The 27,753-nt window shown below is 39.1% G+C and overlaps 1 protein-coding gene across 1 annotated transcript in view; it reads left to right on the forward strand.

Annotated features, from left to right (window-relative positions):
* LOC140232126 (protein unc-13 homolog D-like) overlaps positions 1–26,398 on the forward strand; it is a 51,421-nt gene extending 25,023 nt beyond the window's left edge. The window contains exons 12-30 of the mRNA XM_072312274.1: positions 512–708; positions 1,377–1,494; positions 4,008–4,132; positions 5,124–5,214; positions 5,682–5,954; positions 6,716–6,846; positions 7,740–7,863; positions 9,300–9,368; positions 10,321–10,395; positions 10,912–11,013; positions 11,531–11,815; positions 12,457–12,536; positions 14,164–14,230; positions 14,899–14,949; positions 18,739–18,894; positions 20,302–20,431; positions 21,385–21,508; positions 22,539–22,738; positions 24,309–26,398. Coding sequence (XP_072168375.1) covers positions 512–708; positions 1,377–1,494; positions 4,008–4,132; positions 5,124–5,214; positions 5,682–5,954; positions 6,716–6,846; positions 7,740–7,863; positions 9,300–9,368; positions 10,321–10,395; positions 10,912–11,013; positions 11,531–11,815; positions 12,457–12,536; positions 14,164–14,230; positions 14,899–14,949; positions 18,739–18,894; positions 20,302–20,431; positions 21,385–21,508; positions 22,539–22,738; positions 24,309–24,400 — 2,490 coding nt within the window. The 3' untranslated portion in view covers positions 24,401–26,398. The remainder of the gene's footprint in view (positions 1–511; positions 709–1,376; positions 1,495–4,007; positions 4,133–5,123; positions 5,215–5,681; positions 5,955–6,715; positions 6,847–7,739; positions 7,864–9,299; positions 9,369–10,320; positions 10,396–10,911; positions 11,014–11,530; positions 11,816–12,456; positions 12,537–14,163; positions 14,231–14,898; positions 14,950–18,738; positions 18,895–20,301; positions 20,432–21,384; positions 21,509–22,538; positions 22,739–24,308) is intronic.
* The last annotated feature ends 1,355 nt before the right edge of the window (positions 26,399–27,753 follow it).

Genomic DNA, 27,753 nt, shown 5'->3' on the forward strand with positions numbered 1-27,753 from the left:
AGCCCTGGTTCCATTACAGACTTGACTCAGAAATAAATTCTTCAGTTGTTTCCTTGTCAGTATAACAAATACCTTGATTCCTTTATGTATGTTTGGCAGTAATGTACTTTGCAGTAGTAAAACTGTGCGTGAGGCCTTTACAATGAGATAAAGATTGCTGCCGCAGCATTCACCTCCCATTCAGGCACAGCATTGCACTCTTGAAAAGCTTGTTTGCTGTTTTCACGTTCATGTGCAATAACTTGATCTGTAAAGGCATTACTCAATGCATGAAATATGGGCATACTTACACACAGTACTGTACATGTATGTGATACACATAGAATGTTAGAGAACCTGTCTGTAACGATCACCTGTCTACAGTGACCACTCTTTTTGTCTCCCTTGGGTGGCCACTATAGGCAGGTTTAACTGTATGCTTTAATGAAGTGCTTTGAGTGTCATGATGTAATAAAAAATTATTACATGAAGAACAGGCCAACAACAGCTACTTACTGCTTCTCATCCACAGACAGAGACACCCAAGGCCAGGGCTGACGCCATGGGGGCAGTGCACCAGTACCTGTGGTACAACTTTGCCCACTATGAGGTATGCGACAAGGCCATGTCCACTTGCCGCTGGAATGGTCAGCTGTCGGCCGAATCGACCGCCATCCTCCACCAGCTTGCGCAGCAGCATGAGCTACCAGAGATCTACCAGCTGGCAAGGTAAGGACCCAAGGCTTTAAACCATCAACAGTTATACAACTAATAATGAATGGGTCACATGTGCAATGGTACAAGACTTTAATGAGGTGGAAGATGGGATGTTGTATTTAAAGAGGTGAAGGCAGGTTAAATAGAGCATTGCCTTATTGAACAGATTGTTTCATCTGTCACTGAATGTGAAATCCTGTCCCACTGCATGAACAAAAACTTTCCCCTATTTTTTTTTAATACCTTGGATGACAGCAGCCAAGGTCCCAGCCAAGATACAGGGCCTAATAAACATTTCACAGTCCAAAGTGGATGGGAAGCTTCACTTTTGTTTAGTTTCTTGGGAGTAATGTTCATGGTTGATTGAATTATCCAAAACTGGTTGACGGCATTTGTAGAGTCGATAGCTGAAATGTGCAGTCAGTGTTTGTTAGAAGTGAACATCATGTGATGAGAAATCGACCAGTTGGGTAGCAGAATACTGTCTCTGTGAATTCTATAAGTACTGTCATCATCTGTTAGCAATAAGCTGCAACGGAAATGTATGATAGATCGTTCCTGTCCCATGTTATGCATGTTTTCAAGAAAAATATGTTTTCTTAGTGGGTGCCTGGAAGCCTTTCATGAGATTTGACTGTAAAAGACTTCAAAGTGTGTGCCATTGCCTTTTGTGCAAACAGCCAGTGGATCGCCTACAGCCAGCGATGTGTTCTGCCCCACCTTGACCTCAACATCATGCTGTCCATTGTGACAGGGATAGCCAACCTGTGGGATCAGCATGCCCTTGATTCACAAATGGTGAGTTGCTGAAGTTGATCCTATACTCTATTTTCTTTTGGGTATCACAGCATTACTGTGTCATTGACCACTTTATCCATTTGCCTCTATGCTCAGAGTGTTCACATGTATCGTACGTACATGTATATGTGTTAATTTTTTTGTATCAGTATTGAGAAACATGGAAAATGAAATGAATTAAATGAAATGAACATGCTCAAAGTTGTTATTTTTTTCAGAATGTTTGATGAAAATTACATATATGTGTTTATTTTCATGTATCATTAACCCTAATCAGGCTGGGGGGGGCGGAATCCGCCCCCCCTCGACGTTTCGCGCAATATCTTCGCAACGCGATAAGCTCCCGCCGCGATGTTTCATGACTTTTTTCTTTCAAGTATCGCGCAACTTTTGAGACCCAAATTGTTGCGCCTGCGCGTACCGTTTTGACGCGACGCCCGTTCGAAAAAAATTTGTCAATCCCAAAATTGCTCCAAAACGTGATTTTGTGTTTAAATCCAATGCAAATTGTGTTTTTTCAATTAATTCACATAAAAATTCATATCTTCACTTAGAATGGCCGAAATTTATTTATTTTAGCATAATAATGCTTCGAAAAATGTCTGTGACAAATTTTGGCCAAAAAACAAACAAAAACGAAAGGTCAAAAAACAAAGAATTACATAAGAAATTAAAAAAACAATAAAATTAATTTCGATACAGATTTTTTTTTTATCCTATGTCTCAGAAGAATGATACAAGAAACATTTTTAAAAAGAAATTAGCTTAATTGGAGCATTAATAAGTGATTTAGAGCCCAAAACTGATTTTATGCATAAATTACAATAATTAATTAATATAAAATATAAGAAAAATTTTTCAGAGAAAGCAACCATACATTTTGATAGAATACGTCGCGGGCGTCGCGTGTGCCGATTTTCGGCGCAATCGCGCGTTCAATAGGCGAGATCTGAAGGGGGGCGGAATCCGCCCCCCCGATATAGCATAGCCAAAAAAGCCCAGCCTGATTAGGGTTAATGGAGAAACATGGAAAATGAAATGAATTAAATGACATGAATGTGCTTAAAGTTGTTATTTTGTAAGAATGTTTGATGAAAATTACATGTATGCGTTTATTTTCGTGTATCTTGAATTGAGAAACATGGAAAATGAAATGAATTACATGAAATGAACATGCTCAAAGTTGATATTTTGTATGAATGTTTGATTAAAATTAGGTTCCCATCAACTGTTGTCTCATCCTGTCTCTGCAGTAAAATTATCCTGCTTCAGAAATGTTGTCGTAATATTTTCCCATTAGCGCAATTAAAGGCCATATTTTGCTGTGGCAGTTGTATTATTGCCTCTTGAGAATGTGGAAATGAAATGAATGATAATTGTAGTATTAGGTTGCTGGTTAGGGTCATTTCTTCCCGCTTTGGGTGGGGGTATTTATCACTCTCAGTGAAAGTTTTAACCCTAACCAGGCCGGGCTTTTTTGGGTGTTCTGTGGCCGGGGAGGGGTTGATTCAACCCCCCCTTGAGATCTCGGCCGTCGATCGCGCAATCGCCATGAAATTTGGCATGTGCATTACCTGTGGCGTAATCTACCAGGCTATACAAAAAGAAATGGAAATTTTCGTCAAAATAATTAATTATGCTAATATATGCATAAAATCATACATTTTGCTCTAAATCAGAAGTTAAAGCTCCCAGAATCCTAATTTTTGGTGAAAACATTCTTTGTAGCATTCCTAATAAAGAACTTTAAAAAAAAGTTCGGTATCAAAATTATTTTCTTATGTATTTTATTGTTTTATGAATTTCTTATGTATTTCTTTGTTTTTTCGACCTTTTGTTTCATCACTTTTTTTCCGCAAAATTTATGACAGAACCTATTTCAAGCATAATTACGCTAAAATCAATTAGTTTCAGTCGATGAAAGTGAAAATAATCATATCTTTATGAATAAGAAGAGAAAACTCCATTTGCATAGACTTTATACACAAAATCACGGTTTTGAGCCATTTTCGGTCTGACAGGCATGTATAAAACGTTATGCAGCGTCGTAACGGTATGCGCGATTTTCGCGAAAATGGTGTCAAAAGATGTGCGAGACTTGAAAGTAAAAAGTCAGCGAACGGCGCGGTCAAAAAATTTCGCACAGCGGAGTAGTCGCGAAAAATGTCGAGGGGGGGGTTGATTCAACCCCCCCCCGGCCTTTTTAGGGTTAATAGGACCATCACCATGTTATTATTGCTTGTTTGACTAGTAAACGTGTAATTGTCAGTATATAGTTATTGTGTGACTGTATGTAGGGGACTCAGTGGAAGAATCGTACCTGTCCACATTGTGTTGTATTTGATGTATATGTCTCTGTCTTGTCAACTGTAATGTTTGTTTGTGCAGGGCCCCCAGTAAGAACAGTACTTGCCTACTGATGGGGCTACCCTGTTGAAAAAAGACTGAATAAATAAATAAATAAAAGTATAGTAGAGTATTTTATGATCTCTCTGTATCGTTTTGTGACCTAGACCGAGTACCTGAAGTGCTCTTGCCGTGCGTTTGTGGACCACTCAACCAGGCTGCTTCACAAGCAGCATGAAGCCTTTCCATTCAAGGACACGGAAGCAGTGCTGCAGCTGCACCTTCTCATTAGGTAACCACACCCTTGTCCACATACTGATTCTCCTCTTCCTCTTCCTCCTCCTCTTCCTCCTCTTCCTCTTCCTCCTCTTCCTCTTCCTCCTCCTCTTCCTCCTCCTCCTCTTCCTCCTTCTCCTATTCCACTCATTCCTCTTTTCTTCCTCTTCTGCTTTCATTTTCATTTCATTTCATTTTATTGTTTGTGTATCGTACAAAATAATCAACTATGATCACTTTCAGAAATATACACATGGTTCATAATAATTCATGGCTGATTTTGCACATGAAAGGTAAGCAAATCATTGTGACAGAGAACGGAGACATAATAAAAGAAAAAAAAAGGTCAAGGTACCATACAGGAGGATCCCCAGTAAGCCGAGCTTAATATTTGGGCCTCATGCACAAAGAAATAAGTAAACGGTTTGAACCAACTATCGACTTACTGAACTATAAACAAAAACAAACTATTTCACACAACAAATATACATGGTCATGTAGGCCTACACAGGTGATGCTAAGAGAGAAAAACAAAGAAGAAGGGGATAGCGATAATGAAAGATGGTGAGAAAGAACAGGAGAGAAAGAAATAGAAAAACTCCTTGTTCACTGTACAATACTACACTGTACAAATACAACACTATTGCAAGCATATTCACCCTGTTGCCAGGTAACGGCTGGGTGAAGCAACGGCTGTCTTCTTCTTATCTAACTCCTCTTCCTCCCTATCGTCCTCTTCTTTGATCCTTCCTCTCCACTGCCACCTCATTCTCCATCTCCACCTGTGCCTCCCCTCCCTCTGTTTTCTGCTCATCCTTCTCCTTATCATTCCCTTGTGTCATTTTCCTCATAATCTCCTCCTTTTGCCTCCACCTCCTTTTCTACCTTGTCTGCCTCTTCATGCTCTGTCTCCTCCTACTGTTCTTCCTGTTAATAGATTATCAGCTAACAGCTTATATTCTTTAGTTACATAATCCAGTTTTGTCGTGCTCATTTCATTTGCATAGATGCCTTCTTGTGATCGAACAGCTCAGCCAGAAGCTTGGGTGGGATCTCTTCCCTAAAACTGTGAAGGAGATGGCGACAGATGCAATAACGGCAAGTTCTTATACTAGTGGTACCTGTTTTTGAAGAAGAATAAAATTCTAGAAATTATGCAACATTGATTGAATCATAGAGAAAAGGTTCGCATATATATTGTACCAGGTCATGTAGGTATGCAAAGATAGAGCTCAGCTTTGTAAATTTGTTCCGATTTGCAATCTTTTTTTCTCTGCTGGGATATCTCATTGACAAACTTCATCATAAAGAGTATCAAACTTGATTCATCTAGCTGGTAAAATGTCTGCAAAATGATTTTGCTGGTTGCATTTGCAATGCCTTGTTTCTGTAGATTAGTCTCGAAACATGCAAGCAATATATCTGTATGAGCAATATTTCTGGTGTGAGAAGTTACGTATTTGTATTTCAGTAATATCTTTGTGTGAGCAATATTCTTGTGTTTAAAACAATATCCATGTGGAAGCAATAAGAATAAAGACAGGGCTCTCTCTTGAATTTGACAGCAAAGCACAGGGGACTGGTTTGTCAAACAGAATCTTATGTGCGAGGAAGTCCTTGAATGTAGGAGGAACATCCTGATGCAGAACGGCGACGACAGCGATGACGATGAGGAGGAGGAGGAGACGGAGGAATCCAGGAAGGTCAAGATCCTCGTCTCGCTAGTCGAGAACATGATCCATCATGTCAAGGTGCAGATCAGGCCACCCGCCATGGTCTACATGAAGTCTCTCGGGGTGGATTTCACCAAGTCTGTTCACATGGAGCTGGCTGAGAAGGTGAGATGGGCCTCTTGTGTGACTTACATTGTTGCAAGTCCAAGTTTGAATCTACATCTTTGTTTGAGGTTATGAAATGGGTTCAAGAATGTAGGCAATCAAAAGTGCTGAAACGAGTTAGATGGGCGCTCTTTATTTTTTTTTTGTTAACATGCATGGTAGTGCAAAAAAAAAAAAAAAAAATGACTGTTGTTCGCAAGAATCTTACAAATAGCGTTGTGTGACAAGAGGTTTTGCGAACTTCATTCTGGAAGTTTGGTGTACATCCAGGACTCAATCTTCACATTGACAATCATGTCAATTTTGAGTTGTGGACTTGATTTACAATGCAGACTATCTGTGAAGAGGAATCAATATTTCCTGTTATAATAGATTACTGGTACTTTGTTGGTATGTTAGTGGGCTTAGCTCGTATCTTTGGCTATATTTCGGCTAAGCTTGTTTTTGCATCCCATGTGATATTGCATCATTTTTTTTTATTTTTCTATGTTTGTTTTTACATCTCGCTGCGTGCCCGGCAGAAGGGTCTTAGCATGAAATGTAACCCCCAAATCAAACTTTTGTTTGTTACATGATTTGACAGAGTTTTGAAAGTTCTTTCAAATGATGTAATGAATTATTATTATGATTAGAATTTTTGAGTCTGCAAGCCTTGGGGACCCTTCTGCCAGGCATGTGACAACTGATTTCATTTTGCATCATTTTTTCATTTTTCTAATTTTGTTTTTGTTCTTGCTTTCCTTTCACTCCTTGATCACAAGATCATGGAAGAGACCAAGGAAAAAATGGGGCAGTGCAGGAAGGTCTCCCTGGAGGATTCTCACCAGACAGCCATGGCTCTCTTCTCCCTCTATCTGGCTATCAAGGGATTCCAAGCAGCTGGTGATAGAGAGTAAGTAACATACTTCACAGGGGGCCACGGAACGTTTGGTTGCCTGACCGACAGAAGGGCCCTAGAGGTGGGTTCCCGACCAACCGTACACTTTTTTGGCCCACTGATCTCTTTGGAAGTTCCTTAGGAATCTGTGATTTTGGCCTGATCAGGGGCGATCGGGGTCAATCTACAATAACTGGCACGGGTTCAACTTCCTACACGATAATTTTTGACATGTCAAAAATTGTCATGTGGGAAGCTGGACCAGTTCTGATCAAGGTAGATCAGTGGGCCAAAATACTGTAAGATTGGTTGGGCGTGATCGAGTTGATATGATTGACAGTGGGAACCCACAAAAAATCCTGAAAAGTGATGGTCACATCATGTGAAAGACCTTTCAAATCTCTATCATATAATGTCGTGAATAAAAATGTGATTTTTTGATAAAATTTGATGATAGTTCCCAGCTTCTGCCATTGAGGTGACAATGGGGGGGGGGGGGGGGGGCTGCATTCCGATGCGGGATCAAGGGTAAAAGGTAGGAGTGGAAACCTGACGAAGTCAAGGGCTTTATTCTGACTTTTTAATCATTTTTATCATTTTCCTTTTTTTTTCTTTTGTTTTGTTTTGAGAAGAGCCAAAAGCGTGGGGGGTAAGCTGCCATGTGTGTCATTTCATTCAATTTCTATTTATGCAATCCTCAGTTGTAAATCGGGTGTTACTTTGGTATTTTTTGTTACTTGTCATCTTTCATTGTAAGTGTTTGTTGCACTCTTCTGTATTATCTGTCACAAAACAAAGCTATGTTGATAGCTAAATCAAGCGAAAAACTGCACAGTGTGTCACTTATGGGCTTTTTTTGTGTGTGTATTAAATATCAGTTCTTTATTTTTGTGTTTGTGCGTGCGCAGATATCGACTAGAACTGAAGACACACGAGTTTCACACGATCTTCAAAAAGTTCGTGGATCAGTGGTTTGACCTGGCGAGTAGGAAGGCCAGGGCAAGGATTCAGAAAGCAGTGGAGGTGGATGAGGTAAGGGGTCAGGGTAGAGTGGCCCGGGGATCTATCACTTGGTCTACTTCCACTTGGCCCAATAGCCATTTAGGCTCAACCCACATGGTCTAATCCTGTTTTGTCTACAACCAGTTCGTCTAATGACCATTTAGTCGAATTGCCACTTTGGCTCATTGCTTGTTCATTTGGTCTGCTTTCTGATGGGCTGTGCCTATTTAGTCTAATAACCTACAATATATGTGACAAAATGGGAGAAAATTGCAATGAGACCATCTGGCCTTTAAACGAATTGATAATTGGCCAAACTGGACTTTAGACCAAGTGAGAATTGGACCAAACGGAAATTAGACAAAATTGATAATAGACTAAATGAGTTTAGCTGTAGTGGTGTTAGACGTACTGGGAAGTAAACCATCTGATAGTAGACCAAGTGGCAATAAACCATCATGTTTACCAATTTCTTTCAAGTTTGGGGATGGCTCTGACACAAATGCAAAGTTTCATGTTATTCATTATTCACACTTTCCCAAGTATGTGTATACTCTGTAACAATGCTATTAAGATGAACAAGAAATTTCCGTATTGGGCAATAGATGTAATTTAATTAAATTCTTTGGTTCAAAGGTTTATAGTCCCTGCCGAACGAGTTCGAGTAGGGGACTATGAAACGGGCTCCGTACGTGTGTGTGTCCGTGTGTCCATCTGTCCGTGTGTGCGTCCGTGTGTGATCAAAATGTTCAATTTGCTACTTCTCTGTCATTTATGAGCCCATTTTGATTCTGTTTGCTTTATATGATAGCACTACATGGGAGCTTTGAAACTTCTACACAGAATTTCAGTTGTGACCTTTGACCTGACCTTTGACTTATATTGTACATTTTGCTACAAAATGCTACTCCTTCGCCATTTCTAACCCGATTTCAATTCCGTTTGCTTTATGTGATGGCACTAGGTGAGGGCTTCAAAACTTCTACACAGAATTTTGACCTTTGACCTTGATTTTTGACCTATATTGTACATTTTGCTACAAAACGCTACTTCCGGCGAGGACATATATTACGCACCGCGTAATTTCTACTTTTCCTTGTGTTTCACATGTAAGTATCGGTTGTTGGCAGGAAGGGATAATACCCTGCCAAGTGTCAAGTAGAATGATGTTTCCTTCAGTTTTGATTGAAAGCTTTACAATAAGCTATTGCATAAAAGAAATATCATATTACAGTCTTGTATAAAGTGGGATACTCTTCTGTGTCATGCTTTCGGTAGTTAGCGTAAAGGATATTTTCTTTTCTAGTTCATGTTTCAAGCATGATAATGTGAACATCAAAGACTGACTTCGTGCAAATGAGCCAAGCTTGCTGTAATCAGATCACTTTCCAAACTCTGAGAATAGCTCATTTTTTGATGTCTTAAATGATCTTGTGCACAATTAAAGTTGATATTCTGTGTTTCAGGTGAGGCTGGTTGACAACATGGTGAAGCACAGTTCATCGGCTGTCGATGTCACTACCACTTTTGCTCAGGTGATTATCGTGCTTCAGTGATTGTTGCATCAGGCGTTGCTAGGTGTAATCAGTCCTGGCGCGTTGCACTTTGATGCTTTCATGTACTGATGATACGATTTATGCATGAGTGCACTGCAGTTTTATGCAATCACCTATTCAGAAGGAAGTTCGTACTATTTCTTGAAATCCCAACATTTACATGACTGTCACATGCTATTCTTTTGGTAGTTTTGTGATTGTGTAGATGTTACCATTAATGTAGCATCATTACCATTCAGCAAATGCATATTCACATGTAAATGTGTTTTCTTGGTGGGTTGCCCTTCTGTGTTAGTGTATGCTTGATCTTCTTTGTGATGTATCATGATTTTGAGTGAAAGTGAGCTATTCAAAATATATGAGTTACTGATGGTACATTATCCGCAGATTTAAAAGAAGAATTGAAGGGGTCGGTGCAGTATAGTGCTAACCCACACGATAGTCATTTTGAGATAATCGCTGTTGAATGTTTGGAAAGTCCATACATCGTACATTAATAAAACATGAATGCAAGCATATTTTGCCTTCTTGTTGGTTGAATTCATATATGATACTTTCATGGAGGTTAGAGTAAAGGATAAGGATTATGAAAATGCATGTAACTCAATTTTGACAAAAGTGTGGGTTAGCACTATATTGCACCGACCCCTTCAATTGTAGAAGTCTGTTAGATACATACTTCAGGAGTCGCATAACATACTGTGCTGGTCTTTCAGGACAACGTCTATAAAGTGTTTTAATCAATGCTGTCAATCTAATAATCATCCGGTGCTCATGAGCCTCATGTTTAAAGGTAATGACAATAGCTACCACTGTCTATGCATCATAAAGTCCTTTTTTTTTTGGGGGGGGGGGGGGGTAACCCCACCCAATGACAACTGCTGTTTCAGATTTGATTGACTCCTTGCCAATATCCCTATATATTGCATAGATCAAAGAGTTCTGGAGTAAACTGGATTGGCCCGATGCATCTGGGGCATATGTCTTCATCGCCAAGGTGACGGATGTAAGTGCTTCACATTATTGTATGAGAATATTTCTCAGCTCTATATCGGTCTTGTACAGGAAGCATAGGTACAGTCAAAATCATTGTTGTATTTTGATTGGAAGACGGGTTTGTGTATTCAATACTCAAAGTTTCTGTGCTGAATCCACAAACATTTTTTTTTACGGTTGACTGTATTGATAGTCCATGATTGTCTTAGAATATTACAAGTCCTTGTGCATTTTCTTTTTTCATTGTCTGCAGGGCACGATTTAAGACTGGAAAAGTAGAATTTATTATGTACACATGGTATGGACATAGAACTGTACATGTTGCATTCATGGGGAGCTGATGAGGGTGGTGTAAAGCAATGTAATGACAATATTTATGAAATGATAAGCATATGATTAATAGTAGTGTTTAATGTTTAATGATTAATGTTGGAGCAGATTACTTTTCGCGGTTTCAGGCTCACAGTGAATCAAAGTAATGCAAACTTTGTGTGAGAGTGATGATTGCCTTTTGTATTTGTGGCAGGACATTCGCCAGCAAGCAGTGGAGTATGCCAACATTGTCCACAAGAAGTTGGCTGACAATCATTTCTATGATGATGAAGGACGGTTTGACATCACTGATCAGGTAGGCATCTCATTGGTGCAAGTTGAACGCATCTTGGAATTATCAATCTGTTGTTTGTGAGTTTGTTTCGTAAGCGTTCTTCAAGACAGATTCACTCGTGATTTTTTTTTTTTTTTTGTAGTTATAGTATCGTGTATTGCTATTCAGATGTTTTTGTTTGTATATTTATTTTGTGGGAAGCCGTCATATCTTTATATTTGCAATTAAGTAACACAAGTCGCATGTGATTTTTTTGCCATCGCTGCATGCTAAGATGATATAGGTGTAAATGTATTTTGTGTATCAAAGAATATATCCACACATCTGTAATTCTCGTTATAGTGTATACAATGTACGTGATATAATTTCTTCCTATGAATAGAACCCCAACTTGAGTCATAAATGCCATGTGTTTAGTACCTTAATTGTGAATATTGCGGTATGATACTACTTGTCACATTGTAATGTCATTTCAGTCAGCATGATTTTAACTTGAATTTTGTGTATGCCACATTGACTGTGTTTCTTTGCTATGCAGCTATGCATTGCCATCAACAACATAGAACAGGTGCGCAAGTACCTGTCCAACCTGCCCGCCCAACTGGACTTTGAAAGGGTGGTGGACGGAGTCCTGATAGAGTATGGGTCAGTTGGGTCCGAGCAGTGCAACCAGACGCTCCACACCATGCTGTCCAGTGCCGACGAGGACATGCTGAACGTCGTCGGACGCGTGGTCAAACACGTCGGCCAGAAGATGGCGCCAGACCTGCAGAAGTACACCGAACCCCTTCTCACTGAACCGCCAGAAAAATCTCTGGATGATGTGAGTATTGGCAGGGTTCGAGGTGGCCCCGTTGCCTGGGGCCACTAAAAATTGATGTCAGGCCACCAAATTAAAAAAAAAAACAACAACAACAAACCTATTACTTTTCTTTGCTTGATTGGGCAGTGTTTCTTTGCTATGCAGCTATGCATTGCTTAAAACACAGTTTAAATTTCAAAGTGGAGTGTTACATTTATTCACGCATCACACATAAGTAAAAATGCAGCAAAACACACAGTGTATTTGTTTAACTATGAAGCTTATATGCAGTGAGTAGAAGCATTTTATATTTTGAAACTCTGTAATCACATTTAGTCTGTTGAGAAGTGTGCTAGCACTGAAGCAGCCCATCCTGCTGTATTTGGCCATGTGATGAAAAGAAAGACCTAGAAATCTGAAGACTTGTTTTGCAAATAATGAGTCAAATAGGGCAAATATTTATCTTGGAAGATATTGGTAAAAATATGCCATTATGTGCTTCAAATACCAGTTTGCATAAATTTTGTGAAACAACAAATGTGTAATTTTTACTTTCTGAACTTTGACTTAAGCAATTCCTCAAATTGTGATTGATTCAATGTGATATCATAATTTTACAAGAACAACAAGGTGGCAAAGTATTTTATTTCTTATTATTACAGGTCATCACCCCTCTGATGGAATACCTGGACAGTAATCTCATCACTCTTCACAGTTGTTTGCTGAAGGCAAATTTCACCAGGTGATTATAATCCTGCTGTTTAACCCATAACATGCCCAGGCATGTAGCTTCAACTTCAATGCCATGGCAACCTGGTATACCAGGTTCCAAAAATATAGACAAGAGTGTCTGTATTTGTGGCCTAGATTTATGTTTATTTGTGTCATGCTGACCAGAAAAATGACTGTGATTGAAAGAGTGGATTTTTTTCTTTCAGTGTGTGTTCTTTTTCCTTATCATGTGTGATCCATATTTTGCATCGTTCGATGGCACATGCAATTGAGCATGGAAAAGGGATACATGCAACGCGTGACTGCTTTGAAACACGCTGATTACCAATCTGCCCGTCCTCTGTCAATGGGCAAAAAGAATCTCGTTTGGGAGCATTGAAGGCTCTCAGAGAATTGTGGGAAGAGCAGGTCAACAAGCTTTCTTTTTCACCTGCATTCACAAACCCATCCAAGTTTGACCTAGTTTTAGAATAGCAGACCCACTCAGATGTAGCAGTGTGCGACAGTTCGACAGGAAGACTGTGATAACACAATGGGGATTAGGGGATTAGGTAATCCCTATTCACTGACAGTTATTTTCCAGATTTCTGTGCCAGTCGATGGCGACAGCACCTCAGTGTGCATCCCTATTCACTGACAGTTATTTTCCCCGATATCTGTGCCAGTCGATGGCGACAGCACCTCAGTGTGCATTCCAATAGGCGAACAAAGCACAGTATGGATTAGTGACAGTGTTGAAGCAAAACATTACAATGTGTTTTGTATAGTGTGTCATTTTTACAGAGATTGGCCCAAAACAAAGGCACAAAAATAGACATGCATGGAACTTACTTGTTAAATACATCAGCGTTTTGTTTTGTTTTGTCTTGTCTTTTAACAAGTGACAAAGCATACCTTTTTTTAAAAAAGATTTATTGTGTAAGAACTCTTTGATGAAATGCATTTAAGGGAAAGTATGATCCTTGGCTCTACTTTATTTTCCCTAAACTTGTATAGCACACACAGTTATTCTTAAATGAAAGTAAAGAAATATGTTTGTGTACTCATAAGTCTATCTCTGATCTACCTACTTTATCTGTTTATCTGTCTATTCATATGTGTGTCCAACTAAATCTCTCTATATGTACATGTATATTTGCATATGAATGTATGTTTGTATGTTTGTGTGTGTATATATGTATATGTTTATACATTTATTTGGAAATATAATCTACATCTGTATGTGCATATGATTTATTTATCTTTCTTTCTAGCCATGGAGCACAATATGATAATTTGTTAGGATTATTACATGTATAACACAAAGGAAAGGAAATATTCCCTCTGTGCTTTGTGACCATGATAAAAAAATATGACAGTCAGATGTGATGTATACTGACTGGGCATTAACCTGTTGAGGACGAGTCCTGAGTATACTTGGGCAAGTGCCTATGGGAAATGCATGTTGTAGCAAAATCAGTCTATCCTCAAAGGGTTAAGGATGATTGCTTTGTTCACTCCAAGTGAGCTCCCAACGGGAAGATTTTAGGCATCCTGTACCAAACAGGTGCCAATTCAAAAGCTCTGAAATGTTTACTGGTGTTCATGTGAAGGCCCTTTGTAGTGACCCCTTTCCACTCATTTACTGTCTAATGTAGAATACTGGAAGAGCTGTGGCTCGTGGTCCTACGCCTCTTAAAGGAGATGGTCAGCTCTGGACTAAAAGTGAGGACGAAATCATTGTCTCTTTGACTAGCTTTATCATTCACTATTCAGTTCCATAAAGTAAGCATATAAACATGCATGTGTGATACTCATAGAGGTAACATTTCATCTGCCCAATTTTTTTTTTTTTTAATTTCTAAACATTAATGATAGAAATTTGTGATATGTACTAAATTGACTCCTGCCAAGTGGCTTTCCAGTTTGTGATAAATGAAAATTCACATCCAGAAGTTTTTTGTTCAGTTTGTTATCTTTCTCTTATTTTGTTACTTTCATAGCTGAGATTACTTCCTGAGCATTAAGATATAATTGCATTCATTTGTAAATTTAACATTGTTGCATCACAAAAAAATTTGACCACCAGGTATTTTTCATAATGCAGCTTATGTTGTAAATTCACTAAATGTGATTGCTTTTCCATTTCAATATATCTGCTTGATGTTTCAGAGTGTGTAGTAAGCAAAGATACATGATACATAAAGATACATAACATTCATTGTCATCAAAGGTCTTGTCAACAGCTGTTTTAGGTGATTGTCTCAATGAATATGGTGCGTTTGTGCAAAAATTGACTGTGTCGACAGTATATTTGTGTCAACAATGCTAAAATTTGTTTTGGCAAATAGAGTGTAACAAGGGAAATTCTCTCATTCACTCGATTCTATCAGACTCTCAATCAACACTCAGAAGTGGGACAACGGATGCACGATGCATTTGAGGTAAGTGGATTTCTGTGCCACTGTATATATTAAAAAAAAAGGAATGAGAATGCAAGCTTTAGACAGTTTGCAAAAATGCTCCAACTTTAAATAATAGACCAGGAAACTTTTTCCAAAAAATTTTGAATAAGGAATTATAGCAAAATATGTAGTTTATGAATGGAAACAAATGTCTGTCATAATCACAGCTTAAAATGAATTAATAGGCCCTTGTCCATTTGTAAGCAGGCTTAAGTACACACATTGCAAAGTGTTTCTATGGTAAAGGTATCTAGGCTGAATGAGCACTGGAAGGAAATGTACATACAGTTCGACCTCGATTATCCGGCCATGTCGGGACCGGCGCTCATCCGGATAAGCGAATTGGCCGGATATGGGAGACACAATGTTAATGTATATAGCTGCCGTCCAAGCTGCCGTCCCAGTGCACTCGTGGCAGCTAGCGTACCCCGCAACGGTGGTGTAATCTAGGCTAGTCTGCGCAAAATTGTAGTCCCTTCTTCACAAAAATAAAGTAGATCTTTATGTGAAAATCATACATGTTCTACCTAGTTAGATACTGAGAAACCTATCATGCACATCTTATGAAATTAAAATAGATCCATGAAAAGATGTTAAAGTCATTGTTTTTTTTTTCTCAATTTTTGGATGAAAAAAAAAGTCCTTCACTGCGTGAACGCGTCCGGATGATAGAGATTTCCGGATAAAAGGAGGCCGGATAATCGAGGTCGAACTGTAACTGCTCCTGTGAGTTGCATGAGGACATGGGATATTCAGAGCTGCCAACCGTTCCGAAAAATTCATATTTGTTACGAAAAATCGAAGGGAATACAAAAATACGAAAACGTCCTTAGAAAGTACGAATTCACAGTGGGAAAAATAATGGGTAAAAAAATGGCAAACGCACGTCGCATGTGCCATATGAGCTGTACTCAGCTGGGATATCGATGCAACGCGTACGCACCGTACGTGGAAAGCGCTGAATAGAAAAGTGTGTGCACACGCATATCGCTGCTTGCGTACTGTGTACACCGAACAGAACTTCGCGCGCGTGAATCCCTGCCGCCTACGGACCCTGGATGTTTACATGGATCGCCGTGGTATCCCCATGTGTGGCCGGCTGGGGAGCGTGAGTATAGTAGCTTAGCTACACACTGTAGCCAGCTGCCACTACAGTACCCTATTTCGTTTTGAGGCGGGGTAGAAAGCGTTCCGTTGTGCAATGTCTGCTTCTTTTTCTCTTCTTCTTCATCCGCTTGTCCCTTTCCTCCCAAGTACGAAATGATTTTTAGAGTGTTGTGTGTTTTTTTTATAACGTTATTGCATCATTTTCTGCAAGGAAGAGGTGAGTTTCTGTTCGTGCATGTATTGATGTGCACTGCAGTATGTGCAGGTGAAAAGCGTTCGAACTTTCTTTCCCGAGTATCGTGGATACTCGATGTATTTCTAGGCCTATTAAAGGAGATCTCATATAACAGAATACTTATAACAAACTATTTTCCGGTCAAAATGAATTAATTTCCTTTGTTTTGTATCGTTTATTGACTTGATCCCAAGGATCTCTTCGCAATACCGAGTTTCCAATGTGTATTCATTTTCGCGTAGCTTTCGGTGCTGCAAAATTTTGCTAGGGCCTAAGCTTACTACTAAACTTCGTTTTATTTCTGTCGTTTCTCACACCTCGTTTGGTACGATTTCTTCCATTTTATATCACTTTATCCGTTCCCTTTATACTTTGAAGTATTTAAACGTAATTCTCTTGGAAGTGTCTCGCACTGTTATTTTCGTAACGGCGATTTCTCCGCTTCGCTGCAATACTTCTTTCGAATCGAAGCGACAGAGTTTGATCCCAGCCGCTTCGATGTGCCGTTTGTTGTATTTCTAAATGTTTGTGTTGTTGGGAGGTGTTGATACTTTGTATTTTTTATTTATTTTCCTAGGTATTTATCTCGAGGGATTATGCGTGTTTTTTAATGCAATTGATAGGAAAAGGCTGAAATGATCTTGAGTGATGTCTGATGGTGATGATGATAACTATGCTGGTGACTGGTGTAAAAAGACGCTTCCTGTGAATGCTGAGCGTACGTGACGTTTGTTTTATTTCCCTTTCCCTCTTACTCTTCTTTCCCCCTTACTCTTCTTTCCCCTCTCAAGAATGATAAAAAAAGAAATTACATACACCTCACAACAAAAAGAACCACGTGCTATAGCAACCTTCGTAAAGTTAAATAAAAAAATGTTCAATATCAGCAAAGAATAAGGGGAAAACACGAATGACAAATAAAAGCGAAGAGATCGTGTATGCAGTCTCTTCGGCTCGAAGAAACTTGACACCCCACCCCTCTCCCTTGTGGAAATTTCCACAAAAGCTGGTGCCACACCCAGGTGCGTACCAGACGAAAGAATGCGTGCACTGGAATAAACAGCGTGTAAATATCCTGGAAATATCGATCGAAGAACCAGCTCATTAGTTGAATTAAAGGAATCATTGCAAAGATATCATGATTCTATTTCTTTAGCCTTTCTTTTGGCGCATAGTAGGAAATATCGAACAGTCGATTATAGTGTACTTGATCGAATATCTAATGTTCCCTGAACAATAAAAAAAAAGGATTGATTATTCAGTCAATTAAAAATGCAATCACAGAAATACATGAAAGGTCTCGTATGCCCAGACAAATTCACTAAGAGTAGGTCCAATGAGATGCAGTCATCACCTGGTTAGACAGCAAAATACAACGTGTAATGACAATTAATTTCAGTTCACGCTCATCAAAACTGCTTATTACTTTTCAAAGTTTTGGCTATAACATTCGTTCGTGGGTGTATTTTGTTTGTTTCTTTGTTTTGTGTGTTTTTCCCTCATGAAAGACGTAATGATTTCTTCGTATCGAACGTAAACTGTATGTTTACCGTAAACAAGCCATTCAGCTCGGCTCAGCTATGGCGCATTCGATCCATCGAACATGCAGTAACCTCTTATAGGCAGGAGCACATGGCGCATTCCTTTAAACTTGAAAGTGAAGCCACGTGTTTGCACAGCGGCGCTTCCACACACAGCGCGGCATTTTGCGATCATCGTTATAGCAGACTTTCCGATTCCAGTCAGGGGAAAAGGAATTGGAATACTTCGGAAAATACTGATGTTTAAAATCCAATAAAATGAAAAAAGCCTGAAAATAACGCATTATGTTTTAATAGTAAACAATAATTGGAAACACAGAACAGAGTTTTGCATCCGCTCACACAGAAGCTCTCCTGAGAAGATGAAAGCATTCCCGGTCCCCTGCTAGATAGTGGAAGCTTCCATAATCAGCCCAGCAAGTTTTTGTAGGTACATACTTGCACTTGTACACATTCATTGCGAGAAAGCAATCAATCAACGCTGAACATTGCGTAGTTTGGCATCTTTATCGTGCTGGTGACCAGCTCGATGCTTCGTCATATGTCATAACGTCATGTTTAGAGCCTGTAGGCCTTGTAAGTCGACTAGTTTAATTCGAAATAGCAAAAAGAGGGAGATTGAAAAAAATACGAATTCTGGTGGAAAAATACGAATTTTGGAGCTGCTGAGTACTAATTTGTGCTTCCAAAGGTTGGCAGCTCTGGATATTGATGCAGGTACATATTGACTGACAACATACATTGTATCTTTAAACAATGTCAATAGCATTTTGAATTTAGGATTCCAACTGAGTTAAAGTAGCATGCTACTCATATTCACCGTTTGGGGTTTTTTTTTTAATCCCCTCTTTGTTCTTTTGGTCCTTGGCATTTTCCTTGATTCAGGCTGTCAGCAATTTTTTCTATGCCGAAGGCAAGGGTCTGTCCATGAAAGTCATTGAGTGTCCAGCATTCGTAGAGACCATGGGGAAACTCAGCAAGTTTGGTGCCACCACAAAGCGGCTGATCGAAGACTACCTCGTGGCTAGGATCAATGCGCAGGTGAGATTTCATGATCAGCTCAGAGGACTGCGGGTGAGACGGGAAGAAAGACCTAGAACTTCCAATCTATACCTCAGATTTCATGTTCACTTCAGAGGACTGTGGGTGGGGTGGGGAAGCAAAACGTCTTATACCTAGACCTCTGATTTCATGATCAGTGAAGATAACTTTGGCTGGGGTGGGAAAAGAGACCCAGAACCTCTGATCTAGACCTCAGAGTTTATGATCACTTCAGAGGACTGTGGGTGGAGAGGGAAAAAATACAACCTATTACCTAGACCTCAGATTTCATGATCAGCTCAAGAGAACTTTGGATGCAGTGGGAAAAAGACCTAGAACTTCTGGGCCCCGTTGCAAGAAAGTTGCAATCAATTGCAAATAATTGCTAATTTTGAAACAACCATTCTGATTGGCTCAGGGTCTGCCCTATTAAGAAGACATGCATGCAACAATGATTTTGATTGGCCAGTGACAATCAGTTGCAAGTTGCGTTTAAACGCAAAGTTTCTAGCAACGGGGCCCTGATCTAGATCTAGATACATGGTCAGCTTATGAGGACTGTGGATAGGATGGGAAAAATACCTATGGGGTAGATCTCTGATCTTGACCTCTCAGACTACTGTGTTTTGGGTTTTTTTTTTTTTGTTTTTGTTTGTTTGTTCGTTTCTGTATCATAAGAGGCTGTGAGTGATTGTGAGTGTATTACCAGTGCAGGGTTATAGTCACTAAGGTATATTACTGTAATTTACTTTTGCATTAATATTCACAGACATGTGTATAAAGAGTTAAATAATAAATCAGTTTGTCAGTAATGTACTGGATCAAACATGGTTAATTGTGTGAAAGACAGGGGTGGAAATTCACCAAGGTGATAGTGTCAAAGTAAACTGAAGTGGTTATATGTTAAATTCAGACACAAGCTCATAGCTTTTGGCTTTTAGCAAATGAGAACAGAACAATTCATGCATCACATAATTATTGGTGAACTGCCCCAAGGGAATGACTCCATCAGATTGGCCAATAACAAACTAAATACATGGATAGTGGAATCAACAAACATAACTGCAAAGTTGGCCCTTGAGGAACTCTTTTTTTTAGAGACATTTCTACAACAAATGCAACCTACAGTAATTGTGCACTCACCAAGTTGGCAGTAGGGAGACAAGTTATCAGCTGTGAATGTTTTGGATGTTGACATAGTAACTGCTCAAATCGTCGATCTCTTTTAAATGTTAAGTGATATCCGATCTGTAGTAAAAGTAAGGATGGCTTTAGGATGTCAACTTCCAAGAACTGCTTTTATTGCCTGCCCCTTTTCAATGTGAAGTGATGTCCAATCTGTAGTAAAGGAAAGGATGGCCTTTCCTTGGACTGATGATTTTACACCTCTCAATCTTGACACCTCAGAGAGCAGCCAACAAGACGAACGAAGCTCCGTTCGGCACCCTGACCGTGAAGTGCAATTACAAACAAAGCCAGAACAAGCTGAGGGTTCGTGTCATGAATGCCAGCGAGATCCGACCCCTCGATGACAATGGTGAGACTGCTCCACTGATGATGAAAAGTGGAGAAAAAAAAAATTTGGTGTGGAAATTTTGTTGCATTTCGTGCAACCAGAAACTAGCATGAAAATAAAAGTGTGCAAATATTCTTGCTTTCTATATGTTCCAATAAATGTCTTGACTCCGCAGTATCAAATACATGCAAAACTCATCTTACCCGTCTGAGCGCGAAAAATTACTCTCATGAAAATATCCACTTTTACAGTAGGTGGACAGTAGAGAAAAATGTAATAATGTGAACAACTCAATATTTCTGTGAAAATTCAAGTATTCATTGTGGTTAAATTGTGGTGGAGCTTACTAAGAAAATTATGTTATTATTTTTTGTTTTTTGTGCAGTTTGATTTTTTTTTCTGTGATAATGTAATAATCTAGGCATTGACCCAAGTGTGCAGGATGTGTGATATGATATGACAGTGGCTGTGTTCTGATTGTGAATTGGATATTGTGTAGTTGTCACAACTTCTAAGTTGTGCTATTATTAAAAATAGTTAACTACACTTAATTTGCTTTCATATGGGTTAGCATGAAACTGACAATGTAGCATCTAACCTGATGAGAAAAAAACTTTCATATGTGGAGGATAAGTGCAAATATTTCATCAGTCAACAGTCAACCATAGCGTAAAGCTTGAAGACAAATATTTTGTGCTTTGTCTTTGCCTTTTTGCTTGAATTATTGGTGAAACATTCCTTGTCTGGTGTTTTTCATGATTGGTTATTTACCATCTATGGACACAAAACAGCACAACATACTATTGAGATAGATATTTACAAACACTACCTCATACTGCAGTGCCAAGAATCCAGAAAAAAAAAAAAAATGGGGAGGAAGGGGGTAACCCCAAGATAGAAGGAAGAAGAGAGAATACGTGGGGCATAACTCTTGCACTGTAACAACATCTCCAATCTGCTCTTGTCTTCCATAGGGTTGAGTGATCCGTACGTCATAGTTTACGTCCAGCCCCATCATGCCTTTCCGGAAGTTCGCTTCAAAAAGACACAGGTTGTCAAGAAGACTCTTCACCCGCTATTTGACGAGAGCTTTGAATTGTGAGTAAACGCAACTGTATGATGTGCAAGTACAGTAAGAGCTGTAATTTTTGAGAAGATTTAATTTTCATGGATTTCATTAATCACTTCGGGGCCGCGAAGCTAGCAACTCGCATTAAAGAACATTGCCACTTGATCTTAATCACATAAAGTGGCGGAGTAAAAAGACAGGCATTAGTGCACTTACGATATCCATGGTGTCAAATCGCGAAAACAATATCTCGCTAGAATGTCTGTGATCTCATTCGTGAAAACATCTGTACGCGAAAAAACAGCTTTTACAGTACTTGATGACATGGAAACAGGAGATGTTGTCTCTCTTTCCCATATTTTTGTACGTATGTATGTATGTATGTATGTATGTATGTATGTACAAGTCAATATGTATGTGTGTTTGTATTTCTGTTTGTTTACATTCATAATGTTGGTATACAATTATATCTGTGTGTATGTACGTACATGTACATGTTCAACTTACATGTGTACATGTATGTCCATATGTACATTTGTTATGTTTGTTTGTACAATGTATGTACATATATTTGTGTATCTATACCTCTATGTATTTACATAATTTATGTATGTTTATGTGGTAAATATGTACGTGTGTATGTCAATGAGTGAATGAAAAGTGTACCCACCATTAGCTACATTGTAATCTGATTCTTTGCTACCTCGTAATTGGGACTTCCTAAGAATTTTGCGAGTGACTAAATTTGTGACTCTGAAGTACATTGATGAACAGAGGAATGTATGTGTGCACGTTGTATTTGAGTTAAGACCAGAGTTAGTATACTCGTGTGTTGTTAAATTCATGAACGTCACCCCGCATGTGAAATTCACTAAACTAAAAACCCAGCGATGTATATGGCGTATCCATACGTTACAGCGGTTTGCATTTGTCTCATCAGTCTGTGTGCATGATTTTAAATAGTCATTAGGAAGAGGAGACGTTCCCTTGACTACTTCGTAGAGAGAAGTCGCTGAAAGCGTGTCATGACTCAGTTCTCTCCATTCCCCCACCCCACAGCATCATTCCACAGAGACAGATGCAGGCGTATGGCGCCACCATCCACTTTGTGCTGATGGACTACGACATCCTGATCAATGACTTCGGCGGGGAAGCCTTCATTGACATCAACGATGTCCCTGGGGTCCATGGGAAGCTGGATAAGACGTTGGCGGAGGAGAAGCCGGTCCCCCTCAATCTTCTTCCGGCTGTCCAGAAAGGTGAGATGATCCCCACCCTAGTCATGGCTTTGCAGGCTGTCCCAAACTTTCCTATTCATGAAAGGAAAAAATCAAATATGAATGGCTTGTAGACTAAAAAAAAAGCCTTTGCCAAATAAATGGTTGACTTGAATTAATGACTTGACTTAATTGCACAGGACGTGGTGTCCCCTTGCACTCCTTCGGGTGACCCTCCTCCATATGTCTCTATCCCTGGCCAGTTTCTCAGCATCCTGTATTCTACTTCTAATCTGGTCACTTGAGAGCAATGGGGGGCGTCCAGGAGGTCTGGGAGTGTCAAAGTTGTTCCTGTATGCCCTCAGGGGCAATCGGTTCTCTGACATCCAAATAACATGGCCGAACCATACATGGTTAAAGGATAATAAAGCACAAATGTATATCTGGGTTGGTGCGGTCATCGCTGGATGAGAAGACTACAACATTTTGTTGCGTCACATGTGGGCAATGGTATGAAGAAAATAAAAATAAAATCTAACATATCTTCACTTTTTTAGCAGAATGAAAGAGCACTTCACTTACTATTGGGGAATGATATTACCCTTTACTTGTGTCAGTAATGTGCTATTAACCCGTTGAGGACGGTTTGATTTTGCTACAACACGCATTTCCCATAGACACCTGCCCGAGTATACTCGGGACTCGTCCCCCGAGTATACTCGGGACTCGTCCTCAACGGGGTAAGTGGCTCATATGCAAATAGAAAAAAAGTGAAATGTTCTGGAAACAAAATTATTTTTCATTTTTCAGGTATTGATTGCTCATTTTTCCAATTCAGTGGTGACCTGGATTGAAATGGCTCAAATGTATGTTGTTAGAGGAGAAGTCTGGATGATTTTCAGATTTGTAAATTTGAACAACTATAAATTAGTTATACTGAGTACAGAGTTTCAGGATTTATGATGATTGGGATAAAGAATAAGAATGTTTTCAAAATGTATAACAAATTGCTATGAACAAGGATGATGACATGGCAGCCTCACCATAAGAATGCAAGAGTCGGGGCTCAGGGAAGCAGAACAGAAGAAGAAGGCATGTAGATTATACGCAGGTGAACTTGCAAGCGAGCAGTATTGTAATGGAATTTCCCTGCTACATTTCTGAAATATGTGAGCCTCCTATGTCATCACCATCATCCAGTGTACTGTAAAAGTGGAAATTTTCGCAGTGTGGAAATTTTTGCGCATTTTGCGCAACCAGAAACTAGCGCGAAAATGAAAGCATACAAATATTTTTGCTTGCCATGTGTTCCAGTAGTTGATGTCTTGATGCCGCGGAATTAAAAACATGTGAAACTCTTCTTACCTGGCCAAGCGCAAAAAATTAGCCGTGCGAAAATATCCACTCCACAGTAATTTGTTTCAGGTTCTTCAAAATATTGTTTCTCTGCTCAAGGACCACAACAAATTCCACAAATCTGCACATGGTCATGTACTACATGATGTGAAATTATGAAAATCGTCTGGAATGCCCATTTAACTAGCTGTATGTTGTTCTAAATGAAGTTGTGCTCACTTTCATCGTTTATACCCTGTCTGCTTTGTTCCCACAGGAGACGAGGCATGGACCTACGTGCAAACCCTGAAGGAGAGGACGTCCGACAAACAAGCCACGGAATTCCTCAAGCTCCACAGGATCAAGTAGCGCAGCCTCCGTGATGGTCGCACCTCTCGAGGTGTACCCACCTCAGCCTCTCATTCTGCAGGAGTGTTAGGACTGAATTCAGCCCGACTCGTGGGAATCTTTGTGGAAGATTTCATCACCCTATTACTATAGTCCCATACTCTGTGATGGTCACACCTTTTAAAATGTGCCCACCTCAACCTTTCATTCTTCAGGAGTTTTAGAAGTGGATACAGCTTGACTCTTGGGGATCTTTGTTGAAGATTTCGACACCCTATTGCTAACACTCGTCCTGTGATGTCTTGTCATGATACCAGCACGTCCGATAGAAAATCCACTGGGTATAGATAAAGGAACAAAAAGGAACTCCAACTGCAAATGCACTCACATCTTTATGATCACCATGGTACTTGCGCTGCTCTGATATGACGTCCAATATCAGGTCACAAAGATTGATTTTGAATTCAGACAGTGTACATGTATGGAGTTTTGTGGAGTATTTATGATTTAGTCAGGCTATTGGTTGTTATTTCAGGGGTTCAAGATTTTCGTGCCCTTGCCAATGCTAAGGCTGGGCCATGGTGAAAGGAACTTATCACCTATAGGCGAAAGAGAAAAATTGGTCAAGACATGAATGTGATCTGCCTTGATAGTCACCAGAGTGAGTGCCTTACTCTTCTTTCTCGTCCAGTGTCAGGTCGCAAATGTCAAGTTTGGATTTCTTACAGTGCACATGGGTGCAATTTGTTAGCATAAATTTAGTTCTTGCTTAGTTTAGGGTGCTGATGGTGAATGTGACAAAGTTTGTCTGGTTGGTGATTTCATTGCTCTTTCAGTATAAGTGAAGTGGATCTTTCAAGAAAATCTGATCATCAAGTGTACTGAGGGTAGATTCATTGGCCTTACTCTTTTGCATATGAAATATGTAAATAGTACCAGGTTTATTTATTAGATTAGTCCTGCTAGCGAGCCAAATATGCATCATATGTGTATATATGTTTGTATATGTATGTATATATCTGTATTGAAGACGCTCAAGTAGAATCCAAAGGACATACTGTGTATCAGAAGGCTTCCTAGAGCCAGGTGTAAAGCATTTTGAGAAAATGTGGCCTGCAGGCTAGAGAGATTGTCTGTAAACTTACCTTGTTTCTTTGCATACCCAACAGCGTTTGTGATGAAAATAGTGTGGCATAACTGTATGCCTCTATGACATGAAAACAGAGTTCATCGATAGAATAACTGTAAAACAAGGAATGTTTGCATGCATTCTAATTTCACTTCACAAAAGCAAAGATGCATGAAATAAAAATGCACGTGAAAGTTCTTGTCTACACTATATGCATTCAATGCCAGTGGCAATTTGTGAAAATTTCATGCCACAAAAATGGCCATCTGCTCCGATTCACGAAAATTTCATGCCGCAAAAATATCTTGTTTTACAGTAATTAAAAAAAAAAAGTGTGTTGGAACAAAGACATAGCAATGTCTTCAAAATTTCTATAGAGCTTATTTGTATGTGTGATCTGTTTTTGTTGTTCTGTTTAGTTATAGTGAGCCCTTGCCATTACAGTATATAGAAGGTATTTCTTGTGATTATAATCAATAGTATGTCATTAATACCAATGTGCCTGTTAAAAGTTAATGAGTATAACTTTGCCAGAAATGCACAGAAAGCCTTAAATTACAATTTGTTTTTAATACAGTACTATACCAATAATTCTTTGTAGGATACAGTTGAAATACCTAATTGAAAGATGTATTAAAGAGTTTAATGCGGATAAAAGTTTCTATGAAAATGGAGATTCTAGAATGAATTGATTAGTTGTTTTTGTAAATATGTTTGATGCATTTATAAAGAGAATGAAGGAGAATTATGCATGTAGGTAGTGCTGACATTTGTGGCGGGCTCTGTGCGATGTCAACAAATTTGTTTGGATGTACAACTCCTTAGAATGATTATTATGGAGTTGAACTCCTTGAAATGTTATGTGACTTCATTATGCAACAACAAAGAACATGGTGTACTCTAGTACCCCTTCTCAAAGAGAGAGAAAGACATATATATATATATATATATATATATATATATATATATATATATATATATATATATATATATATATATATATATACACACACACACACACATAGGGAGAGAGACAGAGAGAGATAGAGAGGGAGAGAGAAGGTATTATAGATGAAATAAAGGAAGAGGAAGAAAATGGAGATTGGGAGAAACATAGTGAAAGTAAATATAAGAAGGGAAGAAAAAAAAGAGAGAGAAATAGACAAGGAGACGAAAAGGCAGAAAGAGGACATTGCATCTAGTCTTATGTTTCCTGTAAAGTTTTGCAGATCACAATATGGAAACTACTCTTAAGATTCAGGCATTAGCAGTAATTGCCTGATGCTGAATACCAAAGCAGAATTGGGTGATGTATATGTGTTTGTGTGAGTCATATTGGTATGACTCTCTTTAATTTGGCCAGACTAGATTAGCATTGCATGATATCTCAGATAAAGCAGCAATATTGGTGTCAATACCACAAACATGAATGTTATAGAGCCTGCTGAATTGGTACCTACTGTGTTAGACTAAAATTGCATTTATTTACTTTTAATGTGTTGATATGCAATGAAGTGTAATTTTGTTGTTGTTGTTGTTGTTGTTGCCCCAAAAGCTTTAGTGTTTGCATTACATGAGATGTCACACAGGGCTCAAGGTTATGCTAGTTTTGATAAAGAAGCATATTCTCAACTATGCTGAATAAGCTCTACCTAAAATAGTGCAGAGTAGTCTCAAACTGCCTGGTATGTTGAGTTTCCCTGCCAGAACACATCTTGCATGTTTACAAATGTACAGAAATCCCAAAGCCCTGTATGTATGCCTAATTAAGCAGTGTAGTTCATGAACTGTTGTGCAGCAGGCAGGCATCATATATCTCAAAAAGTACATGTCGCCAGTTATAACAGTGGATGAATTTATGAGAAAAATATCAGTAGGAACACTTGTGATTGCATTACCATGATGTACAGGGATTAATGCTCCTACCTGGAAGGTGAATGCTATCTACTACTGTAAAATGAATGTTTGCGTGCATTTTAATTTTGCGAATTCTGTGAGAGCCAAGATTCACGAAATTAAAATGCACGCGAAAGTTCTCCATACACTTTATGCACTGAATGTTAGAGGCAACTCACGAAAATTTCATGCTGCGAAAAAGGCCGTTGACTCCAATCCACAAAGATTTCATGCCGCGAAATTATCGTGTTTTACAGTATAGTATCCTTGCCTATCGGCCTTATGAGTACAGTATTTATATCATACCCCCTTTACAGGGTAGTATTGACCCCCCCCCCAAAAAAAAAAA

Source organism: Diadema setosum, chromosome 8, assembly GCF_964275005.1.
Source record: "Diadema setosum chromosome 8, eeDiaSeto1, whole genome shotgun sequence".
Taxonomy (NCBI): Eukaryota; Metazoa; Echinodermata; class Echinoidea; order Diadematoida; family Diadematidae; genus Diadema; species Diadema setosum.